General features: G+C 43.5%; 1 protein-coding gene and 1 long non-coding RNA gene across 2 annotated transcripts in view; one reads left to right on the plus strand and one right to left on the minus strand.

Moving 5' to 3' along the window:
* The window catches only part of LOC132659178 (uncharacterized), an 81,218-nt gene extending 70,317 nt beyond the window's left edge, over positions 1–10,901 (minus strand). Inside the window, exon 1 of the long non-coding RNA XR_009599237.1 lies at positions 10,184–10,901. This is a non-coding gene — a long non-coding RNA (uncharacterized LOC132659178). The remainder of the gene's footprint in view (positions 1–10,183) is intronic.
* A 152-nt stretch (positions 10,902–11,053) lies between these two features.
* The window catches only part of SLC1A1 (solute carrier family 1 member 1), a 74,642-nt gene continuing 68,345 nt past the window's right edge, over positions 11,054–17,350 (plus strand). The window contains exon 1 of the mRNA XM_004004350.5: positions 11,054–11,343. Coding sequence (XP_004004399.1) covers positions 11,253–11,343 — 91 coding nt within the window. The 5' untranslated portion in view covers positions 11,054–11,252. The remainder of the gene's footprint in view (positions 11,344–17,350) is intronic.

Below are 17,350 nucleotides of genomic sequence, written 5' to 3' on the forward strand. Positions count from 1 at the left end.
AGCATATGAACACCTTGGCTTAGCAGGGCAAAGAACATGTGCTCAGAAATGCAAAAGAAAAAGAGCACATTAATAACATCCATATTACTACGCCTATACACACACGTGCACCCACATACAGACTTACTTGGAATTATACATATTTTAAGTTCTATATTTTTAGATAAAAATAATAAATGACTGCATTCTCAGTATAAAAAAAAAACCACCTACTGACTATAATTTACTTTTGCCATCTCAAAACATAGTTGTATGTAGGTATTTACCATTTTCCCATGTAATTTAATATTTTGCTAAAATATGCTTTTCAGTCTCTGCATAGTATTTCATTGTCCAGTATATTTTTATACCATTTCTCAAACTTTAGCCAATTCACTTTACTAGACAGTTAATTTTTTCCAGCTGGGTTGGGATAAACAGCCCTTTAGTATTTGGTTGGTATAAGTTTCTAGAGATAGAATGGTTGAGTTACAAAATACAAACTCTTTTGATGGAAAGGTTACACATTGCCTAATTATCCTTAGAAAATCATAGCATTTTCTAGGTCCACTGGCACTGTGTGACACTTCCCATTTTCCATTTTCCTCTCTAAGTTTATAATTTAAAATGTTCAAATTATAAATTTATAATTGTGAATTTTAAAATTTTGTTAAAATATATTTGTTCAGCTAGTAAATATTGGTTCAAATGTTCATTTCTTTCAGTACTAGTGAGACTGAATATTTTCATATGTATTAACCATTTATATTTATTAGTATAAATGATATATTTCAACAAGGAAACTGAGATTCAGAGAGATTAAATGACTTGTTCAAGGACATACAGCAGATAATTTTTTATTCATACTCTAAAATGAAATAGAATTGCTCTTCAGTTTGTCAAGTGAGTAATAAAGTTATAGGGCAAAGTTCTGTTGGATTCGAGAGTTCAAGGATATCTAACTAACATACAAGTCTATTCAGGCCAAATAATCTTTATAAAATATAACTTGGAGTATTACTGTGAAGATTTAATGAATTATAGTTTCTTTTACTCCTTAATTTTTAATCCCAAGAGAAATCCAAATCAAAATTGGAAGACAAAAAAGAGATTGCTTAAAAAAAAAAAAGGTATTGGAATATGCTGACAGCATCCTTCTTACTATCTATCAGTCATGAATCACTGCTATAGATGCTAAAGGAGACTCCAGTACTCATGACCTCCTTCTCCCCATTATCACAGCTTGAGGACAAAGCATCCAGCTGCGTATGTTTTATGGTGGTAGAATGCAACCAGCATACTATTTTAAGAGATGTTCAGAAGCTGATGACTTACTTTTTCTTTCTGAATGCCCCTTTTCATTTCTATGCCAAGTAATATATAAGGCCAGGCTGTCACCCAGGCTGTCACCCACTGGCTTAACCTTGTGTGACAATGTCAAAGTCTCCTTTCTTTAATAACTAACAGGAGAGTCCATGAGTTAACAATTTAAGAGAGAGAGAGAGAAACAATAACAATAAAGGAAATGTCAGAGTTACTTAAATGGTAGAAAGAGAGAGAGGACAAAGAAGGGGGAAGGGGATGGAGGGAGGAAGGAAGGAAGAGGCAAAGAGACACACTGGCAAAATGTAATGTAGTAAGAACTGGCCAAAGTTATATTTCAGCAGGATGAAAGAATGTGAGGGACCAGGGAAAAGGGAGATCTACTGGAGGGGTAAAATCCTAACCCTTCTTTCCACTTGGCTTTAAGATCTTATCCCAGAAGAGTGGAGATTTTATTTTGGGAGCTGAGTAGTTAAGATCTCCTCAGGCAGTTTACAAGAGAAATGCTTCTCCACTCCTGTCCAATTTGCAATTATTTGTGTCCATGACTAGCTCAGGCTTAGAAAGTAAAAAAGAACAGAACTTGAGCACCAGGGGTCTCCAATCTCGTCTCTCTCCAAAGTGATGTTTCCTATTCCATTTCTTGTCTTAGGCAGAGAAATCAGGTAGAATTATTGAGTGCTTATAGCAGCAATGGAGAAATGATTCAAGGGTTCAACCACTGCCCCATAAAATGCATGCAGTTTCCACTTGAGCACAGCACTGTAGGACACCAAAGCATTTCCTGGATGTGGATGGAGAGATTCTTGACAGTCTTGTGTAGAGTAAAATTCACATAACTCAAGAGTAATTTTCCCATAACAATTCTGTATTTGTTTCTCATAGTAGAGGTGGTGGTTTAATGCAGAGTTTGTGTACTTAGCTGAGCAAGACCACTGAGTTCAATATATCTACCTAAAGAAACAAAAGACCTATATACAGAAAACTATAAAACACTGATGAAAGAAATCAAAGAGGACACTAATAGATGGAGAAATATACCATGTCCATGGATCAGAAGAATCAATATAGTGAAAATGAGTATACTACCCAAAGCAACCTATAGATTCAATGCAATCCCTATCAAGCTACCAATGGTATTTTTCACAGAGCTAGAACAAATAATTTCACAATTTTTATGGAAATACAGAAAACCTCAAATAGCCAAAGCAATCTTGAGAAAGAAAAATGGAACTGGAGGAATCAACCTGCCTGACTTCAGGTTCTACTACAAAGCCACAGTCATCAAGACAGTATGGTACTGGCACAAAGACAGAAATATAGATCAATGGAACAAAATAGAAAGCCCAGAGATAAATCCATGCACCTATGGACACCTTATCTTTGACATAGGAGGCAGGAATATACAATGGATTAAAGACAATCTCTTTAACAAGTGGTGCTGGGAAAACTGGTCAACCACTTGTAAAAGAATGAAACTAGATCACTTTCTAACACCATACACAAAGATAAACTCAAAATGGATTAAAGATCTAAACGTAAGATCAGAAACTATAAAACTCCTAGAGGAGAACATAGGCACACACTCTCTGACATACATCACAGCAGGATCCTCTATGACCCACCTCCCAGAATTCTGGAAATAAAAGCAAAAATAAACAAATGGGACCTAACTAAACTTAAAAGCTTCTGCACAACAAAGGAAACTCTAAGCAAGGTGAAAAGACAGCCTTCAGAACGGGAGAAAATAATAGCAAATGAAGCAACTGACAAACAACTAATCTCAAAAATATACAAGCAACTTATGCAGCTCAACTCCAGAAAAATAAATGACCCAATCAAAAAATGGGCCAAAGAACTAAACAGACATTTCTCCAAAGAAGACATACAGATGGCTAACAAACACATGAAAAGATGCTCAACATCACTCATTATCAGAGAAATGCAAATCAAAACCACATTGAGGTACCATTTAACACCAGTCAGAATGGCTGCGATCCAAAAGTCTGCAAGCAATAAATGCTGGAGAGGGTGTGGAGAAATGGGAACCCTCTTACACTGTTGGTGGGAATGCAAACTAGTACAGCCACTATGGAGAACAGTGTGGAGATTCCTTAAAAAACTGGAAATAGAACTGCCTTATGACCCAGCAATCCCACTGCTGGGCATACACACTGAGGAAACCAGATTTGAAAGAGACACGTGTACTCCAACGTTCATCGCAGCACTATTTATAATAGCCAGGATATGGAGAAAACCTAGATGTCCATCAGCAGATGAATGGATAAGAAAGCTGTGGCATATATACACAATGGAGTATTACTCAGCCATTAAAAAGAATACATTTGAATCAGTTCAAATGAGGTGGATGAAACTGGAGCCTATTATACAGAGTGAAGTAAGCCAGAAAGGAAAACACCAACACAGTATACTAATGCATATATATGGAATTTAGAAAGATGGTAATGATAACCCTGTATGTGAGACAGCAAAAGAGACACAGATGTATAGAACAGTCTTTTGGACTCTGTGGGAGGAGACGGTGGGATGATTTGGGAGAATGGCATTGAAACACATATAATATCATATATGAAACGAATCGCCAGTCCAGGTTCGATGCATGATACTGCATGTTTGGGGCTGGTGCACTGAGATGACCCAGAGGGATGGTATGGGGAGAGAGGAGGAAGGGGGGTTCAGGATGGGGAACACGTGTATGCCTGTGGCAGATTCATGTTGATGTATGGCAAAACCAATACAATATTGTAAAGTAATTAACCCCCAATTAAAATAAATAAATTTATATTTTTTGAAAATAATAAAATGATCTGGAAAAAAAAAAGACCACTGAGTTCAACCCTTGATCCTTCTCTGACTAGTGGAGGGAAGATAAGCAAGTTACTTAACGTTCCTTTACCTCAAATTCCTCAGCTCTAAAATGAAAATAATGATAATACACAAGATCTCATTTGATTTTTCCAGCAGCCCCATGGATATAATAGTCTCTACTTCACTGAACTGTCATGAGGACCAAAGTAGTGGTATGTATAAAGTGGTCAGGAGGGTGTCTGGCAAATATTAAGTGCACTATTAACTGTTTGCTTATCAATTATCTTTTATTACAGCTAAAAGAGCAGTGGCTGCGTGGGCGCAGGAGGGACTAGAGGAGATATCCCACGTTGAAGGTCAGGAAGGGCGGCGGTGAGGAAATACTCTTCGTCCATGATAAGGAGCAGCGGCTGCACTTTACTGGAGCAGCCATGAAGAGATACACCACTCCCAAGGTAAGAGAAACCCAAGTAAGATGGTAGGCGTTGCAAGAGGGCATCAGGGGCAGACACACTGAAACCATACTCAAAGAAAACTAGTGAATCTAATCACACTAGGACCACAGCCTTGTCTAATTCAATGAAACTAAGCCATGCCCGCGGGGCAGCCCAAGACGGGCAGGTCATGGTGGAGAGGTCTGACAGAATGTGGTCCACTGGAGAAAGGAATTGCAAACCACTTCAGTATTCTTGCCTTGAGAACCCCATGAACAGTATGAAAAGGCAAAATTATAGGATACTGAAAGAGGAACTCCCGAGGTCAGTAGGTGCCCTACACACTACTGGAGATCAGTGGAGAAATAACTACAGAAAGAAGGAAGGGATGGAGCCAAAGCAAAAACAATACGCAGCTGTGGATGTGACTGGTGATAGAAGCAAGGTCCAATGCTGTAAAGAGCAATATTGCATAGGAACCTGGAATGTCAGGTCTATGAATCAAGGCAAATTGGAAGTGGTCAAACAAGAGATGGTAAGAGTGAACGTCGACATTCTAGGAATCAGCAAACTAAAATGGACTGGAATGGGTGAATTTAACTCAGATGACCATTACATCTACCACCATGGGGAGGAATCCCTCAGAAGAAATGGTGTAGCCATCATGGTCAACAAAAGAGTCCAAAATGCAGTACTTGGATGCAAAACGACAGAATGATCTCTATTCATTTCCAAGGCAAACCATTCAGTATCACAGTAATCCAAATCTATGCCCCAACCAGTAACGCTGAAGAAGCTGAAGCTGAACGGTTCTATGAAGACTTACAAGACCTTTTAGAACTAACACCCAAAAAAGATGTCCTTTTTATTATAAGGACCTGGAATGCAAAAGTAGCAAGTCAAGAAACACCTGGAGTAACAAGTAAATTTGGCCTGGGAATGCGGAATGAAGCAGGGCAAAGACTAATAGAGTTTTGCCAAGAAAATGCACTGGTCATAGCAAACACCCTCTTCCAACAACACAAGAGAAGACTCTACACATGGACATCACCAGATGCTCAACACTGAAATCAGATTGATTATATTCTTTGCAGCCAAAGATGGAGAAGCTCTATACAGTCAACAAAAACAAGACCAGGAGCTGACTGTGGCTCAGATCATGAACTCCTTATTGCCAAATTCAGACTCAAACTGAAGAAAGTAGGGAAAACCGCTAGACCATTCAGGTACGACCTAAATCAAATCCCTTATGATTATACAGTGGAAGTGAGAAATAGATTTAAGGGCCTAGATCTGATAGATAGAGTGCCTGATGAACTATGGAATTAGGTTCGTGACATTGTACAGGAGGCAGGGATCAAGACCATCCCCATGGAAAGAAATGCAAAAAAGTAAAATGGCTGTCTGAGGAGGCCTTACAAATAGCTGTGAAAAGAAGAGAGGCAAAAAGCAAAGGAGAAAAGGTAAGATATAAGCATCTGAATGCAGAGTTCCAAAGAATAGCAAGAAGAGATAAGAAAGCCTTCTTCAGTGATCAGTGCAAAGAAATAGAGGAAAAGAACAGAACAGGAAAGACTAGAGATCTCTTCAAGAAAATTAGAGATACCAAGGAAACATTTCATGCAAAGATGGGCTCGATAAAGGACAGAAATGGTATGGACCTAACAGAAGCAGAAGATATTAAGAAGAGGTGGCAAGAATACATGGAAGAACTGTACAAAAAAGATCTTCACAACCCAGATAATCACGATGGTGCGATCACTCATCTAGAGCCAGACATCCTGGAATGTGAAGTCAAGTGGGCCTTAGAAAGCATCACTATGAACAAAGCTAGTGGAGGTGATGGCTTTCCAGTGGAGCTATTTCAAATCCTGAAAGATGATGCTGTGAAAGTGCTGCACTCAATATGCCAGCAAATTTGGAAAACTCAGTAGTGGCCACAGGACTGGAAAAGGTCAGTTTTCATTCCAGTTCCAAAGAAAGGCACTGCCAAAGAATGCTCAAACTACCGCACAATTGCACTCATCTCACATACTAGTAAAGTAATGCTCAAAATTCTCCAAGCCAGGCTTCAACAATATGTGAAGCATGAACTTCCTGATGTTCAAGCTGGTTTTAGAAAAGGCAGAGGAACCAGAGATCAAATTGCCAACATCCGCTGGATCATGGAAAAAGCAAGAGAGTTCCAGAAAAACAGCTATTTCTGATTTATTGACTACACCAAAGCCTTTGACTATGTGGATCACAATAAATTGTGGAAAATTCTGAAAGAGATGGGAATACCAGACCACCTGACCTGCCTCTTGAGTAATCTGTATGCAGGTCAGGAAGCAACAGTTAGAACTGAACATGGAACAACAGACTAGTTCCAAATAGGAAAAGGAGTACGTCAAGGCTGTATATTGTCACCCTGCTTATTTAACTTATATGCAGAATACATTGTGAGAAATGCTGGACTGGAAGAAACACAAGCTGGAGTCAAGACTGCTGGGAGAAATATCAATAACCTCAGATATGCAGATGACACCACCTTTATGGCAGAAAGTGAAGAGGAACTAAAAAGCCTCTTGATGAAAGTGAAAGAGGAGAGTGAAAAAGTTGGCTTAAAGCTCAACATTCAGAAAACTAAGATAATGCCATCCGGTCCCATCACTTCATGGGAAATAGATGGGGAAACAGTGGAAATAGTGTCAGACTTAATTTTGGGGAGCTCCAAAATCACTGCAGATGGTGATTGCAGCCATGAAATTAAAAGACGCTTACTCCTTGGAAGAAAAATTATGACCAATCTAGATAGCATATTGAAAAGCAGAGACATTACTTTGCTGACTAAGGTCTGTCTAGTCAAGGCTATGGTTTTTCCTGTGGTCATGTATGGATGTGAGAGTTGGACTGTGAAGAAGGCTGAGGGCCGAATAATTGATGCTTTTGAACTGGTGGTGTTGGAGAAGACTCTTGAGAGTCCCTTGGACTGCCAGGAGATCCAACCAGTCCATTCTGAAGGAGATCAGCCCTGGGATTTCTTTGGAAGGAATGATGCTAAAGCTGAAACTCCAGTACTTTGGCCACCTGATGCAAAGAGTTGACTCATTAGAAAAGACGCTGATGCTGGGAGGGACTGGGGTCAGGAGGAGAAGGGGACAACAGAGGATGAGATGGCTGGATGGCATCACGGACTCGATGGACGTGAGTCTGAGTGAACTCCGGGAGTTGGTGATGGACAGGTAGACCTGGTGTGCTGCGATTCATGGGGTCGCAAAGAGTCGGACACGACTGAGCGACTGTACTGAACTGAACTGAAAGTGGAACTGCCATTTAGTAAAGCCTATACATAGTTTATAATTCATCTGGCGTACATGCTTTGAACTTCTGAGATTCTTGACTTTTATTGCAGAGATGTTAATTATTGCAAAATGAATGTATATGTTTAGATTCTATTTTCCTTTTTTATTACCCTATTTTTAGACTGCATAGTTCAAAGAAGCATAAAATGAGTATGTACATGTGAGCTTTACGTGTGAAAGTACAATAGATTTAGGGTCCCTGACAGTAATTTAAAGGAAATTACTATTAATCAATATACAAAGGGTCTTATGTGTGTGAAATGGCTCAACGTATCTTTAGGACAGGCAGGGAACAAAGGAGGAAGTAAGAAAATGCCTGCCTAGGTTGACTCCAAGTAAAACTCATGATGGCACTTGTTGCGTGCCAGGCACTGTTCTAAGTCTTTTACATACATTCTTGTATTCAATTCTTACAATACCCTCATGAAATAAATACTGTGAATGCCTCCATTTATACATGCAGAAAGCAAGACAAAAAATTTAAGTATTAATAACTTGCCCAAGAACACCCAACTGGTAAATTGTGGTGCTGGGATTTAAACCTAAATATATCCTACCCCCAAAACCCAGGTGTAACTATTTTCAGTTCAGTTCAGTCACTCAGTCGTGTCCAACTCTTTGCGACCCCATGAACTGCAGCACGCCAGGCCTACCTGTCCATCACCAACTCCCAGAGTTCACTCAAACTCACATCCATCAAGTCAGTGATGCCATCTAACCATCTCTTCCTCTGTCATCCCCTTCTCCTCCTGCCCCCAATCCCTCCCAACATCAGAGTCTTTTCCAATGAGTCAACTCTTTGAATGAGGTGGCCATAGTACTGGAGTTTCAGCTTTAGCATCATTCCTTCCAAAAGAAATCCCAGGGCTGATCTCCTTCAGAATGGACTGGTTGGATCTCCTGGCAGTCCAAGGGACTCTCAAGAGTCTTCTCCAACACCACAGTTCAAAAGCATCAATTCTTTGGCGCTCAGCCTTCTTCACAGTCCAACTCTCACATCCATACATGACCACAGGAAAAACCATAGCCTTGACTAGACAGACCTTAGTCAGCAAAGTAATGTCTCTGCTTTTGAATATGCTATCTAGGTAGGTCATAACTTTTCTTCCAAGGAGTAAGCGTCTTTTAATTTCATGGCTGCAATCACCATCTGCAGAGATTTTGGAGCCCCCCAAAATTAAGTCTGACACTATTTCCACTGTTTCCCATCTATTTCCCATGAAGTGATGGGACCGGATGGCATTATCTTAGTTTTCTGAATGTTGAGCTTTAAGCCAACTTTTTCACTCTCCTCTCTCACTTTCATCAAGAGGCTTTTTAGTTCCTCTTCACTTTACTGCAATGTACAAAGTTTGTCGTAGATTCTTCAAGTTTTTTCTCTCTTTAGGACCTGTTTATTCTTTAAATGCAGCCCTATCTACAACTGTAAAGGGCATGGATGTGCTTATGGTAAACAGTTTGGAAAATACAGAAGGATAGAAAGCAAAAAGATTCAGACATCATATTATCACCCAGACGAGCACTGTTAAAATTTTGTGTTTCCTTCTAGACTTTTTTCTAAGTACATGGCTTTGTTTTATGTTTGTTTTAGATAGTTGTGATCACACTATATAAACAATTTAATCTTCTTGTTTTCCCTATTATGACATGTGCCATCCTATGCTCTTAGAAATGTCATAAACTTCCTTCATGGAGGCCGCATAATGTACAGCTGCATGGCAGTTCCATAAAATATTTACCATTCCTTTCATGCTGGACATCTGAGTATTTCCAGCCTTTTTACTGTAGGATGGAAATCTTTATCCCTTCTTTCTTAATAGTTTCCCTTCTTCTGACATTTCTTCAGATCTTCCCCAGGCACACAACGACGTTGGTATTCCTCTATCTTTCCTTTCTCAAAATTTATTTTGTGGAAATGAGCTGATAAGCTCATTCATACTAAAGTGTACATGGTTCATAAAACTTACTTTCTCTTCCAGGACACTTCTGTTAGTTTACCCAAAGGAATGGCGCTCTAATTGTGAGGAGTTAGTTATCAGAAAATTTTTAGTTGTGGAGATTCCCCAACTGGAGGAGACTCTACAACAGCAAAATGGTGCGCGGCTGCGGTAACCTAAGGAAAGCTGACGAGAAGGCAAGACTAGAGCTGCGAGGTGGCGGTGTGGTTGAGGGAAGAAAAATGTTTTGTACAAGCTAGGGTGAGAAATAAAAAAGAAAAAGAAAACTGAGTAAAAGAACGGAAGGAAATTAGAAAATTCACTCCGCGGCACTTACCTAGTTTCTCCAACTCTCCTGCTTTTGCCTTTCCAAAACGTTTGCCCTGAGGGATGGGCCCGCCCACCTTTCACTCAGCTCCGCTCGGTTGGGTTCTCAGTCTGAATTACTGTGCCAAGTCTCACAGCCCTGGGGCCTCGGGCGGCCACGGAGCCAGCCGCAAGCAGCGGAAGGGAAGTTCTAAGAGGGTCCATTCCAAGCCCTGGGTCCACAGGCAGTCCTACAGGAGATTCACCTCCCTGGACCCAAGCAGGAGAGTTAACGATACCTCTGGGGGCTGCGGGTTAGAAACCTCGTGTGAAAGTTCACAAAGTCCCGTTCTGCCCCTAGCACTCTTTCTTTCACTCCTAGAGGCTTCAGGCTTTCTAGGCTGTTGGCAAGTCCGAGAAGCAAAGGGAACCCAAGACAGAACTCAGTTCCCCCCAGCTCTCCCCGCTCGGGTGCTGCACTGACAATAGCTGGTGTGGCGAAAGAGGAGGCGCGGGGGTGTGCAGGCTGAAGTTCAAGCCAAAGGGGCCACTGATTCCGCCCCTCCGCCCCGCAAGGATTAGGGAGCAGAGGAAACTGTAAATCCGAAAACCTAGCCTGACCAATTAAAAAAAAAAAATAGCGAAAGGCTCCAGCCTGAAACTGGGGCGGAGCACACTGCTCTTCTGAGCGCCGACCCGGCTCCAGCTACAGCGCGAACGCCCTCCCAGGCTTGCTCCACCGGTACCCCGGGCGCACCACGCACGCACCCGCCTCCCTGGGCAGGCCGCTCCTCCCTCTTTCCTTGCTGGTTGGCCCGGGTGCCGCAAGCGCGGCGGCGGCAGGAGGAGCCGGGCGCGCCCGCCACGCACAGCACGGGCGGCGGGCGCGGCGCACGAGCTCAGGTGGCGGCTGCGGCGGTGGTGACAGCAGCGGCTGCGGCAGCTAGCGCACACCCTCTCCGCGTCGCGCCCGCAACCCTCCTCCACCGCGCCGCGGAGCTACCGGCCGTCGCAGGGTTTCCCCGGCCCCCGCGCGCACGGGCGAGCCCCACGCACAATAGCGGCCGCCTCTATTGTGGTTCCGAGCCCGGGCGCCAGCTATGGGGAAGCCGGCGAGGAAGGGATGCGACTGGAAGCGCTTCCTGAGGAATAATTGGCTGCTACTTTCCACCGTGGTCGCGGTGGTGCTAGGTGAGATGCGTGGCGGGTGGGCGACGCGCGCACCCTCACGCGCTCCCAGCACCCAGGCCGCGTGCGGGGCGGGCGCGTGTGAGGATCGGCATGGCGCTGGCGCACCAGGTGCTCGGTGCCTCGGCTCCCCCTCGGCTTCCGACACCGCGCGGGGGCTTACCCTCGAGGGTGCTGATTTCTCCGTGCGAAGAACAAAGCTCCTCTGGGACACCCATTTGCGTGCTCCGTGAGCTTCGGGTTCCTGCTTTACCCAAAATGATCATAGGGACTTGAAAGGGGGAAAGGGAAACAAGTAGGTCTCCGTTCTTACCGTTTGGAAGCAAATGTGGTTTAATTGTTTAAATCCTATCTGCTCCCCTCCTCTTTTTCCCCCTGAACCATGCGTTGTCCGGACAGAGCGAGTGTGGATGATGGTTTGCGCGGTTGAACTGGAAGAGGCATCTTAACCTCAGGAATGGTCCGGTCCCCGGCGGGAGGGAGAGTGTGGATGTTACAGTCGGTCACTCTTCCTAGTCAGTGCCTGGAAAGGTGCCTGCCCACGCGGCGGCGAGCCGCTGCCCGCACTCAGGCACGGAAAACCTGCCAGATTTGTGCTTGAATTTAGGGATGTGCAGTGATGGCCCGCAGGAAGTCTAGGGGAAGGGAGACCTATCAGATTTCTCCCTTTCCACCCTGCAAACCTACCGAGGTCGCCTCCTTGAGCTCCCCTGCTCGCCACATTTCTTTTCTATTGAAAGTAATATTTAAGTCATATTTGCTTGTTTTTAAACAAGGTGTATTTAAGTGATTTATTTCTGACACATCACTGGATCAGGTGAATGTCTGAGCCATTGCTCAGAGGTATGAGTTATTCCAATTTAGACTCTGAATTTCTGCCAGGTTGTCTGTTTTACAACTTGGGCCTTGGGATGTTCCTCTTTGGTGTTGGAGCCAAGACTGTCTCCTTTCCTCCAAGACCTGGCCCAGGTGGGGACACCCAGCAGGTGAGGCTCCTTTGAAGTCCTCACCTTCCATTTGGAAACTGGAGCTGGGAGGAGGGGTAGCCTGTGCCTCTCCCAACCCCAAGCACATTTCTCTCCAGCTGCTGCTTCTTGATCTCAGAATATTTGGTGTCACCTGCTTTCTCTCTTGGTGCCCCGCCTCAAAAACGTCTGTGGAAGTTAACTCGATCCTCAGGGTCGGATTTGCTCCTCTAGATCCTTGCGCAAAGTCAGGTTTCTAGTAAATAAATAACATCCTGGAATTACTTTAGCAGAGGCTATCTGTGGGAGGAAAAGAGAGAAGCAGAGGAGCAAGTCTTGACTACTTAGCTCTGTTTCCCCCAAGAAGAGTCACGTGGCTCTAAGGAAAGGGCTATCCTGCCCCATCACATTTTAAATAACAGATTCCTCAAAAAGAGTGATGTGATTTACCTGCAGCCAAATAGATGAGATGGTTTTGTTTTCCTAGTGACAAGAGTCCAGAATTAATTGTGAAATCCCTTCTTCAGGATGGTTTTGGGTAGGCTGGCATTTCCCTCCTGATTCCTTGTGGAAGTGAAATGATCCTGCCTTTTCAGCTCTGGGGTTTTCCAGAGATATTCACCTGTTGACCACGTGTGGCATGCTGGTGTTGAGTTTACTGATTCACTGAAGGCTGGTTTGGCAAAGATTTTGAAAATCGTTCCCTGGCCTTCAGAACCTGTCACGTATATACATCTTCCGGGTCAAGGGAGATAACATGTCTGTTTTGCAGATGGGGCCTTTGGTGTCAGATGGGCAATTTTTTCCAGTTTTAACGTGGGTAAGCCCTGGGAGCGTGATTCAGATACTTTGCTCCAGAAAGGAAAACACAATATTAAATCTGTAAGTACTCAACTGAAGTCTTTCAGCACATTTGCTCCTCAGAGAGTAACATCAGGCAGTCCTGGAGCATTTCAACTCGGTCTGAGAAGTGTCAGGCCTGTACCACCCTCAGTGCACCCATCACAAGGCCCTTCCCAGGATCGTTCTCTTTTCTTCAGTCTTTGGAGCACTGGGCTTGAGTACAAAAGTCACACCTCTGTCTCTGTCATCTGTGCTAACTCATTCTGGGTTAAATCCAGAAGTGAAATTGCAACCAACTTATAACAGAGATGCTAAGTCCATCCGTAAGCCCTTTTGACCATGATAGTAAGTTTATTTTTGTAACAGTCTTAACTGATAACAGAGATCGCAAACACTCTCATGTAGCCTCCTTTCTCAACCTTTCAACATGTGGACCTTAAAAAAGAAGAACGTTTAATTTATTACCCTGACAGAATATCATCTTCTGATTAAAACTGAAGTATTTTGTCCCTGGTATATATAATTCATCAGCCCTGACACTTTAAAGTATTTTGATTTTTGAAGTGAAGGGCAAAACTTTTTAGCAGCCAGATGAAAGCCTCTGATTTTTCAAGGCAGTATGTGAGGGGAGATGAAATTAAAGGTCATCTTTACTAGGTGTAAATGTTAATTTCTTTTGTGGACAAAGAGATAGTAAAAGCTAACTATTTCCTTATATTGTTACTCATGAAATAAAGAAACTGAATAGTTAAGTGACTTTCTTTGTTAAAGTGACTGTCTTTCACTATCTGTTAAACCCTACAAGGTCCTGGAGATAACATCTTGGATTTTCAGATGAGAGGCCTTTAGTAAAATCTGATTGTATGTGTGTGTGTGTGTGTCACTCACTCAGTCATGTCTGACTCTGAGACCCCATGGATTCCTCTGTCCCTGGAATTCTCCAGGGAAGTACTGCAATGGATTGCCATTCCCTTCTCCGGGATCTTCCCAACCGAGGAATCGAACTTGGGTCTTCTGTATTGCAGAAAGATTCTTTAAGGTCTGAGCCACCAGGGATTAGGAACTATTTTCACTGTATTCATTACGATTCTTGCAGGCCTTTCCCTTGCTTCTGTAGTGTAGTAGTATGAGAACAGAGACTGGAGTCAAGTGTCTTAGATTTGAATTCTGATCCAGTCATGCTCTGTGATTTAGACAAAATCTCTCATTCTCTGGAATCCTCAATTTCCTCATCTGGAAAATAGGGATATAGCTCATTCCCTCCTATGCTATTAGAGTTGATTAAGATAATGTGAAAATACCTAGTTGTATGACTAGCATATAACAGGCACTCAGTAAATGTCATTTTAAGGTGATTTGAATACCTTGATTCTGAGGAAATTAATATTTTCTTATGAAATAAGATATCTCATGATCTTTCTCTATCCTGCTTGGTGTCCAGCCTAGAATTGAGTCTAGGGTGATTCAAGTATTTTGATGACATGTTCTGTCGAGGTGAACACCAGCCTCCAGAGCACTCACTATTCATTGTTTTGAAAGGATATGGAAAGGATTAATCATTTTGTTTCGTGCCCCATATAGCATGGTTTTCATTTCATTTAACAGGCAGAAATTCTGAGGGAAGAATTTTTGTGCTTTCAGTGGGAATTCTGTTCAAGCAGAATCAGTGTGTGAGAATTCTGTGCATTGTAATTCAAGTCAGCCGGTAATGATCATAGCATGTATAATGTTGGCAAAGCAGTCATGGAACCCTCACCCTGCTCACAACATAAAGCCTGATCATTCTATCCAGACAGGTTGTGCTTTATTTCAGTCATTTGAAAAATCTGATTTCCAGCTTATGGATTTTCAGGAAAGGATATAGCTATTGCTATTTACAGGACAGAGCCGACGAGCTTATTCTTCCTGAATAATTTTCTTCAGCACACTAAAGGAAGCAATCATTTATAGATTCAGATTCTGTTGTCTAAAACTGAGAACAGTTTCTTCATGTCCTTAGTAATATCCTTGCCCAAGCCAGCCTCATGTCTCCTCCGCTGGGGCTCTTGTAGTATATATCTGGCAGTGCTAATTTGAGCTGTGGCATAAGCTCTCTTGCTGTGTTTCTGCATGTCTCTGAAGCCCCTGAGTATGAGATGGGGGTGGGGGAATGGCTTCAGCTCAGTGTTCAGAATATATTTTGTTATCATGAAACTCATGTGCTTCAGTCTGTGCTGCTGGGCCTCTGATCAGCTCAGCCTTGGAATATACCAGTACTGTAACTGGCACTTAAATCATTTGCTCATTCAACAAATCTATATCAGGCATCTGCTGTGTGCCAGGGACTTTTCTAGAGCTAGGGCACGTAACAGTGAACAAAATAAAACCCCTGTCCTCATAGAGCATATGGTGAAGTGGAGACAAGTAGACAGGAAACCGGATAAAGAGGTGAACTACAATATAGATAGAGTACGTTGGGTGGTGAGAGTGTTCTAGAGCAACATAAAGCAGGGACTGGAACTGGGCGGTTATAGTTGGAATAGGGTGAATGGGAAGGCCCTGCTGCTGCTGTTAAGTTGCTAAGTTGTGTCCAACTCCTTTTGGACTCCCATGGACTGTAAGCTGCCAGGCTCCTCTCTCCCTGGGATTTTCCAGGCAAGAATATTAGAGTTACCATTTCCTTATCCAGGGGACCCTCTCGGCCCAGGGATGGAACCTGCATCTCCTGCATTGGCAGGTGAATTCTTTACCACTGAGCCACCAGGCCCTGCTGAGAAGGCGACAGTTGAGTTGAGACTGGAAAGAAGTGAGGGAACATGTACACAGATATCTGGGGAGATCCCAGCATGAGGAAGAGCATGGGAGTGGAGTGGGAGGGGGAGAGGCGATAGGATGGTGTGTGTTCTTATAAGGACTGATTTTTACTGGAGTTGGGAAACCGTTAAAAGGTTTTGAGCAGAGTAGTGACATGGTCTGACTGTCTTAATCTGCTCTCCTGCTGCTCTTAGACCATAGAGAGCAGACACAAGGGTGTAAGCAGAGAGACCAGCTCAGGAGGCTAGTGCAATTAGCCACTTTTCTAATCTCATTTCTGTCATGGTTAGTGAAATCTTAGGAAATGCTTAAGAAAAATCAATGAGAAAAATATTGCAACTGTAAGGTAGGCATTATTGTTTTGCCATTATGTGGATGAGGAAACAGACATGGAAAAGTGCAGGACTCACTCAGGATCACTCAGATAACAACTGGCAATTCCCAGCTTTACTGTACTTTCCCTTCCCCTCCTTTGGATGCTGTCCTCCATCTTTGTCCCCATTTGCCTGGTCGTCACAGAACCTCTTGGGGATCACGGTGGTCTGGCTGTGTGCCACGTCAAAATAGGGAATGAAGACTCTGTAGTGTTCGATTTGGGCTGCAGTTGCCCCTTTCTCCCCTGAGACTGAGAAGGGGCAGAAGCATGCCTCCTGGGACTCTCAGAATTGCAGTGTATACCCTGGAGGAACACTGTTCCTGTGGGGTTTGCTGGACTCATTAGCCAGGTTGGTCTTCACTCTAGGCTCAGCATCACCCTTACACCTTGGTCCATGAGTCTCCCCTGCTATTCTTTCCACCTTCAAAGTCAGCCCTTCTTACCTTCGAACTAAGGGGCTTGGTGTGACTGGTGCAAAGGGTGTGACTGAGGTACATGAGGGGAAAAAAGCAAAGCTGCCACAGAGGTCAGGGGCTGGATCCTAGAGGGATTGGAATGCCACACTGATGAGTTCAGACATGCTTCTGGGGATGAAGCTGGGCAGTGACATGGTCAGGACTGTGCTTAGAAAAGATCCTTGAGGCAAATGGATGTGGTGAATGGATCCAAGGAGGGTAAGGTTGCAGATGGGCAGAACGCCCAGGGGATTGCTGTTGAGGTCCAGGTAGAGAGGGAGATGGGGGCCTCAGCAGGGCAGCCGCAGTGGGAGTAGGAAGGAAAAGATGGCTCTGTGAGGTGTTCGGCAGGTTGACCTGACACTCCTTGACTAGATTTGGTCCTTGGAACAAGGAGGTGGTGATCTCTAGCAGGAGAGGGAGTCCTGGCTGGGGCAGCAGCTTGGAGAAGAACTATCATGCCTTCCCACTGCACAGAACCAATATCAACTTGCTCTTTGTTGCCCTGTAGTTGGAAAGAAAGTGAAAGTGAAGTCACTCAGTCATATCTGACTCTTTGCGACCCCATGGACTGTAGC

Source organism: Ovis aries, chromosome 2 (assembly GCF_016772045.2).
Source record: "Ovis aries strain OAR_USU_Benz2616 breed Rambouillet chromosome 2, ARS-UI_Ramb_v3.0, whole genome shotgun sequence".
NCBI lineage: Eukaryota > Metazoa > Chordata > Mammalia > Artiodactyla > Bovidae > Ovis > Ovis aries.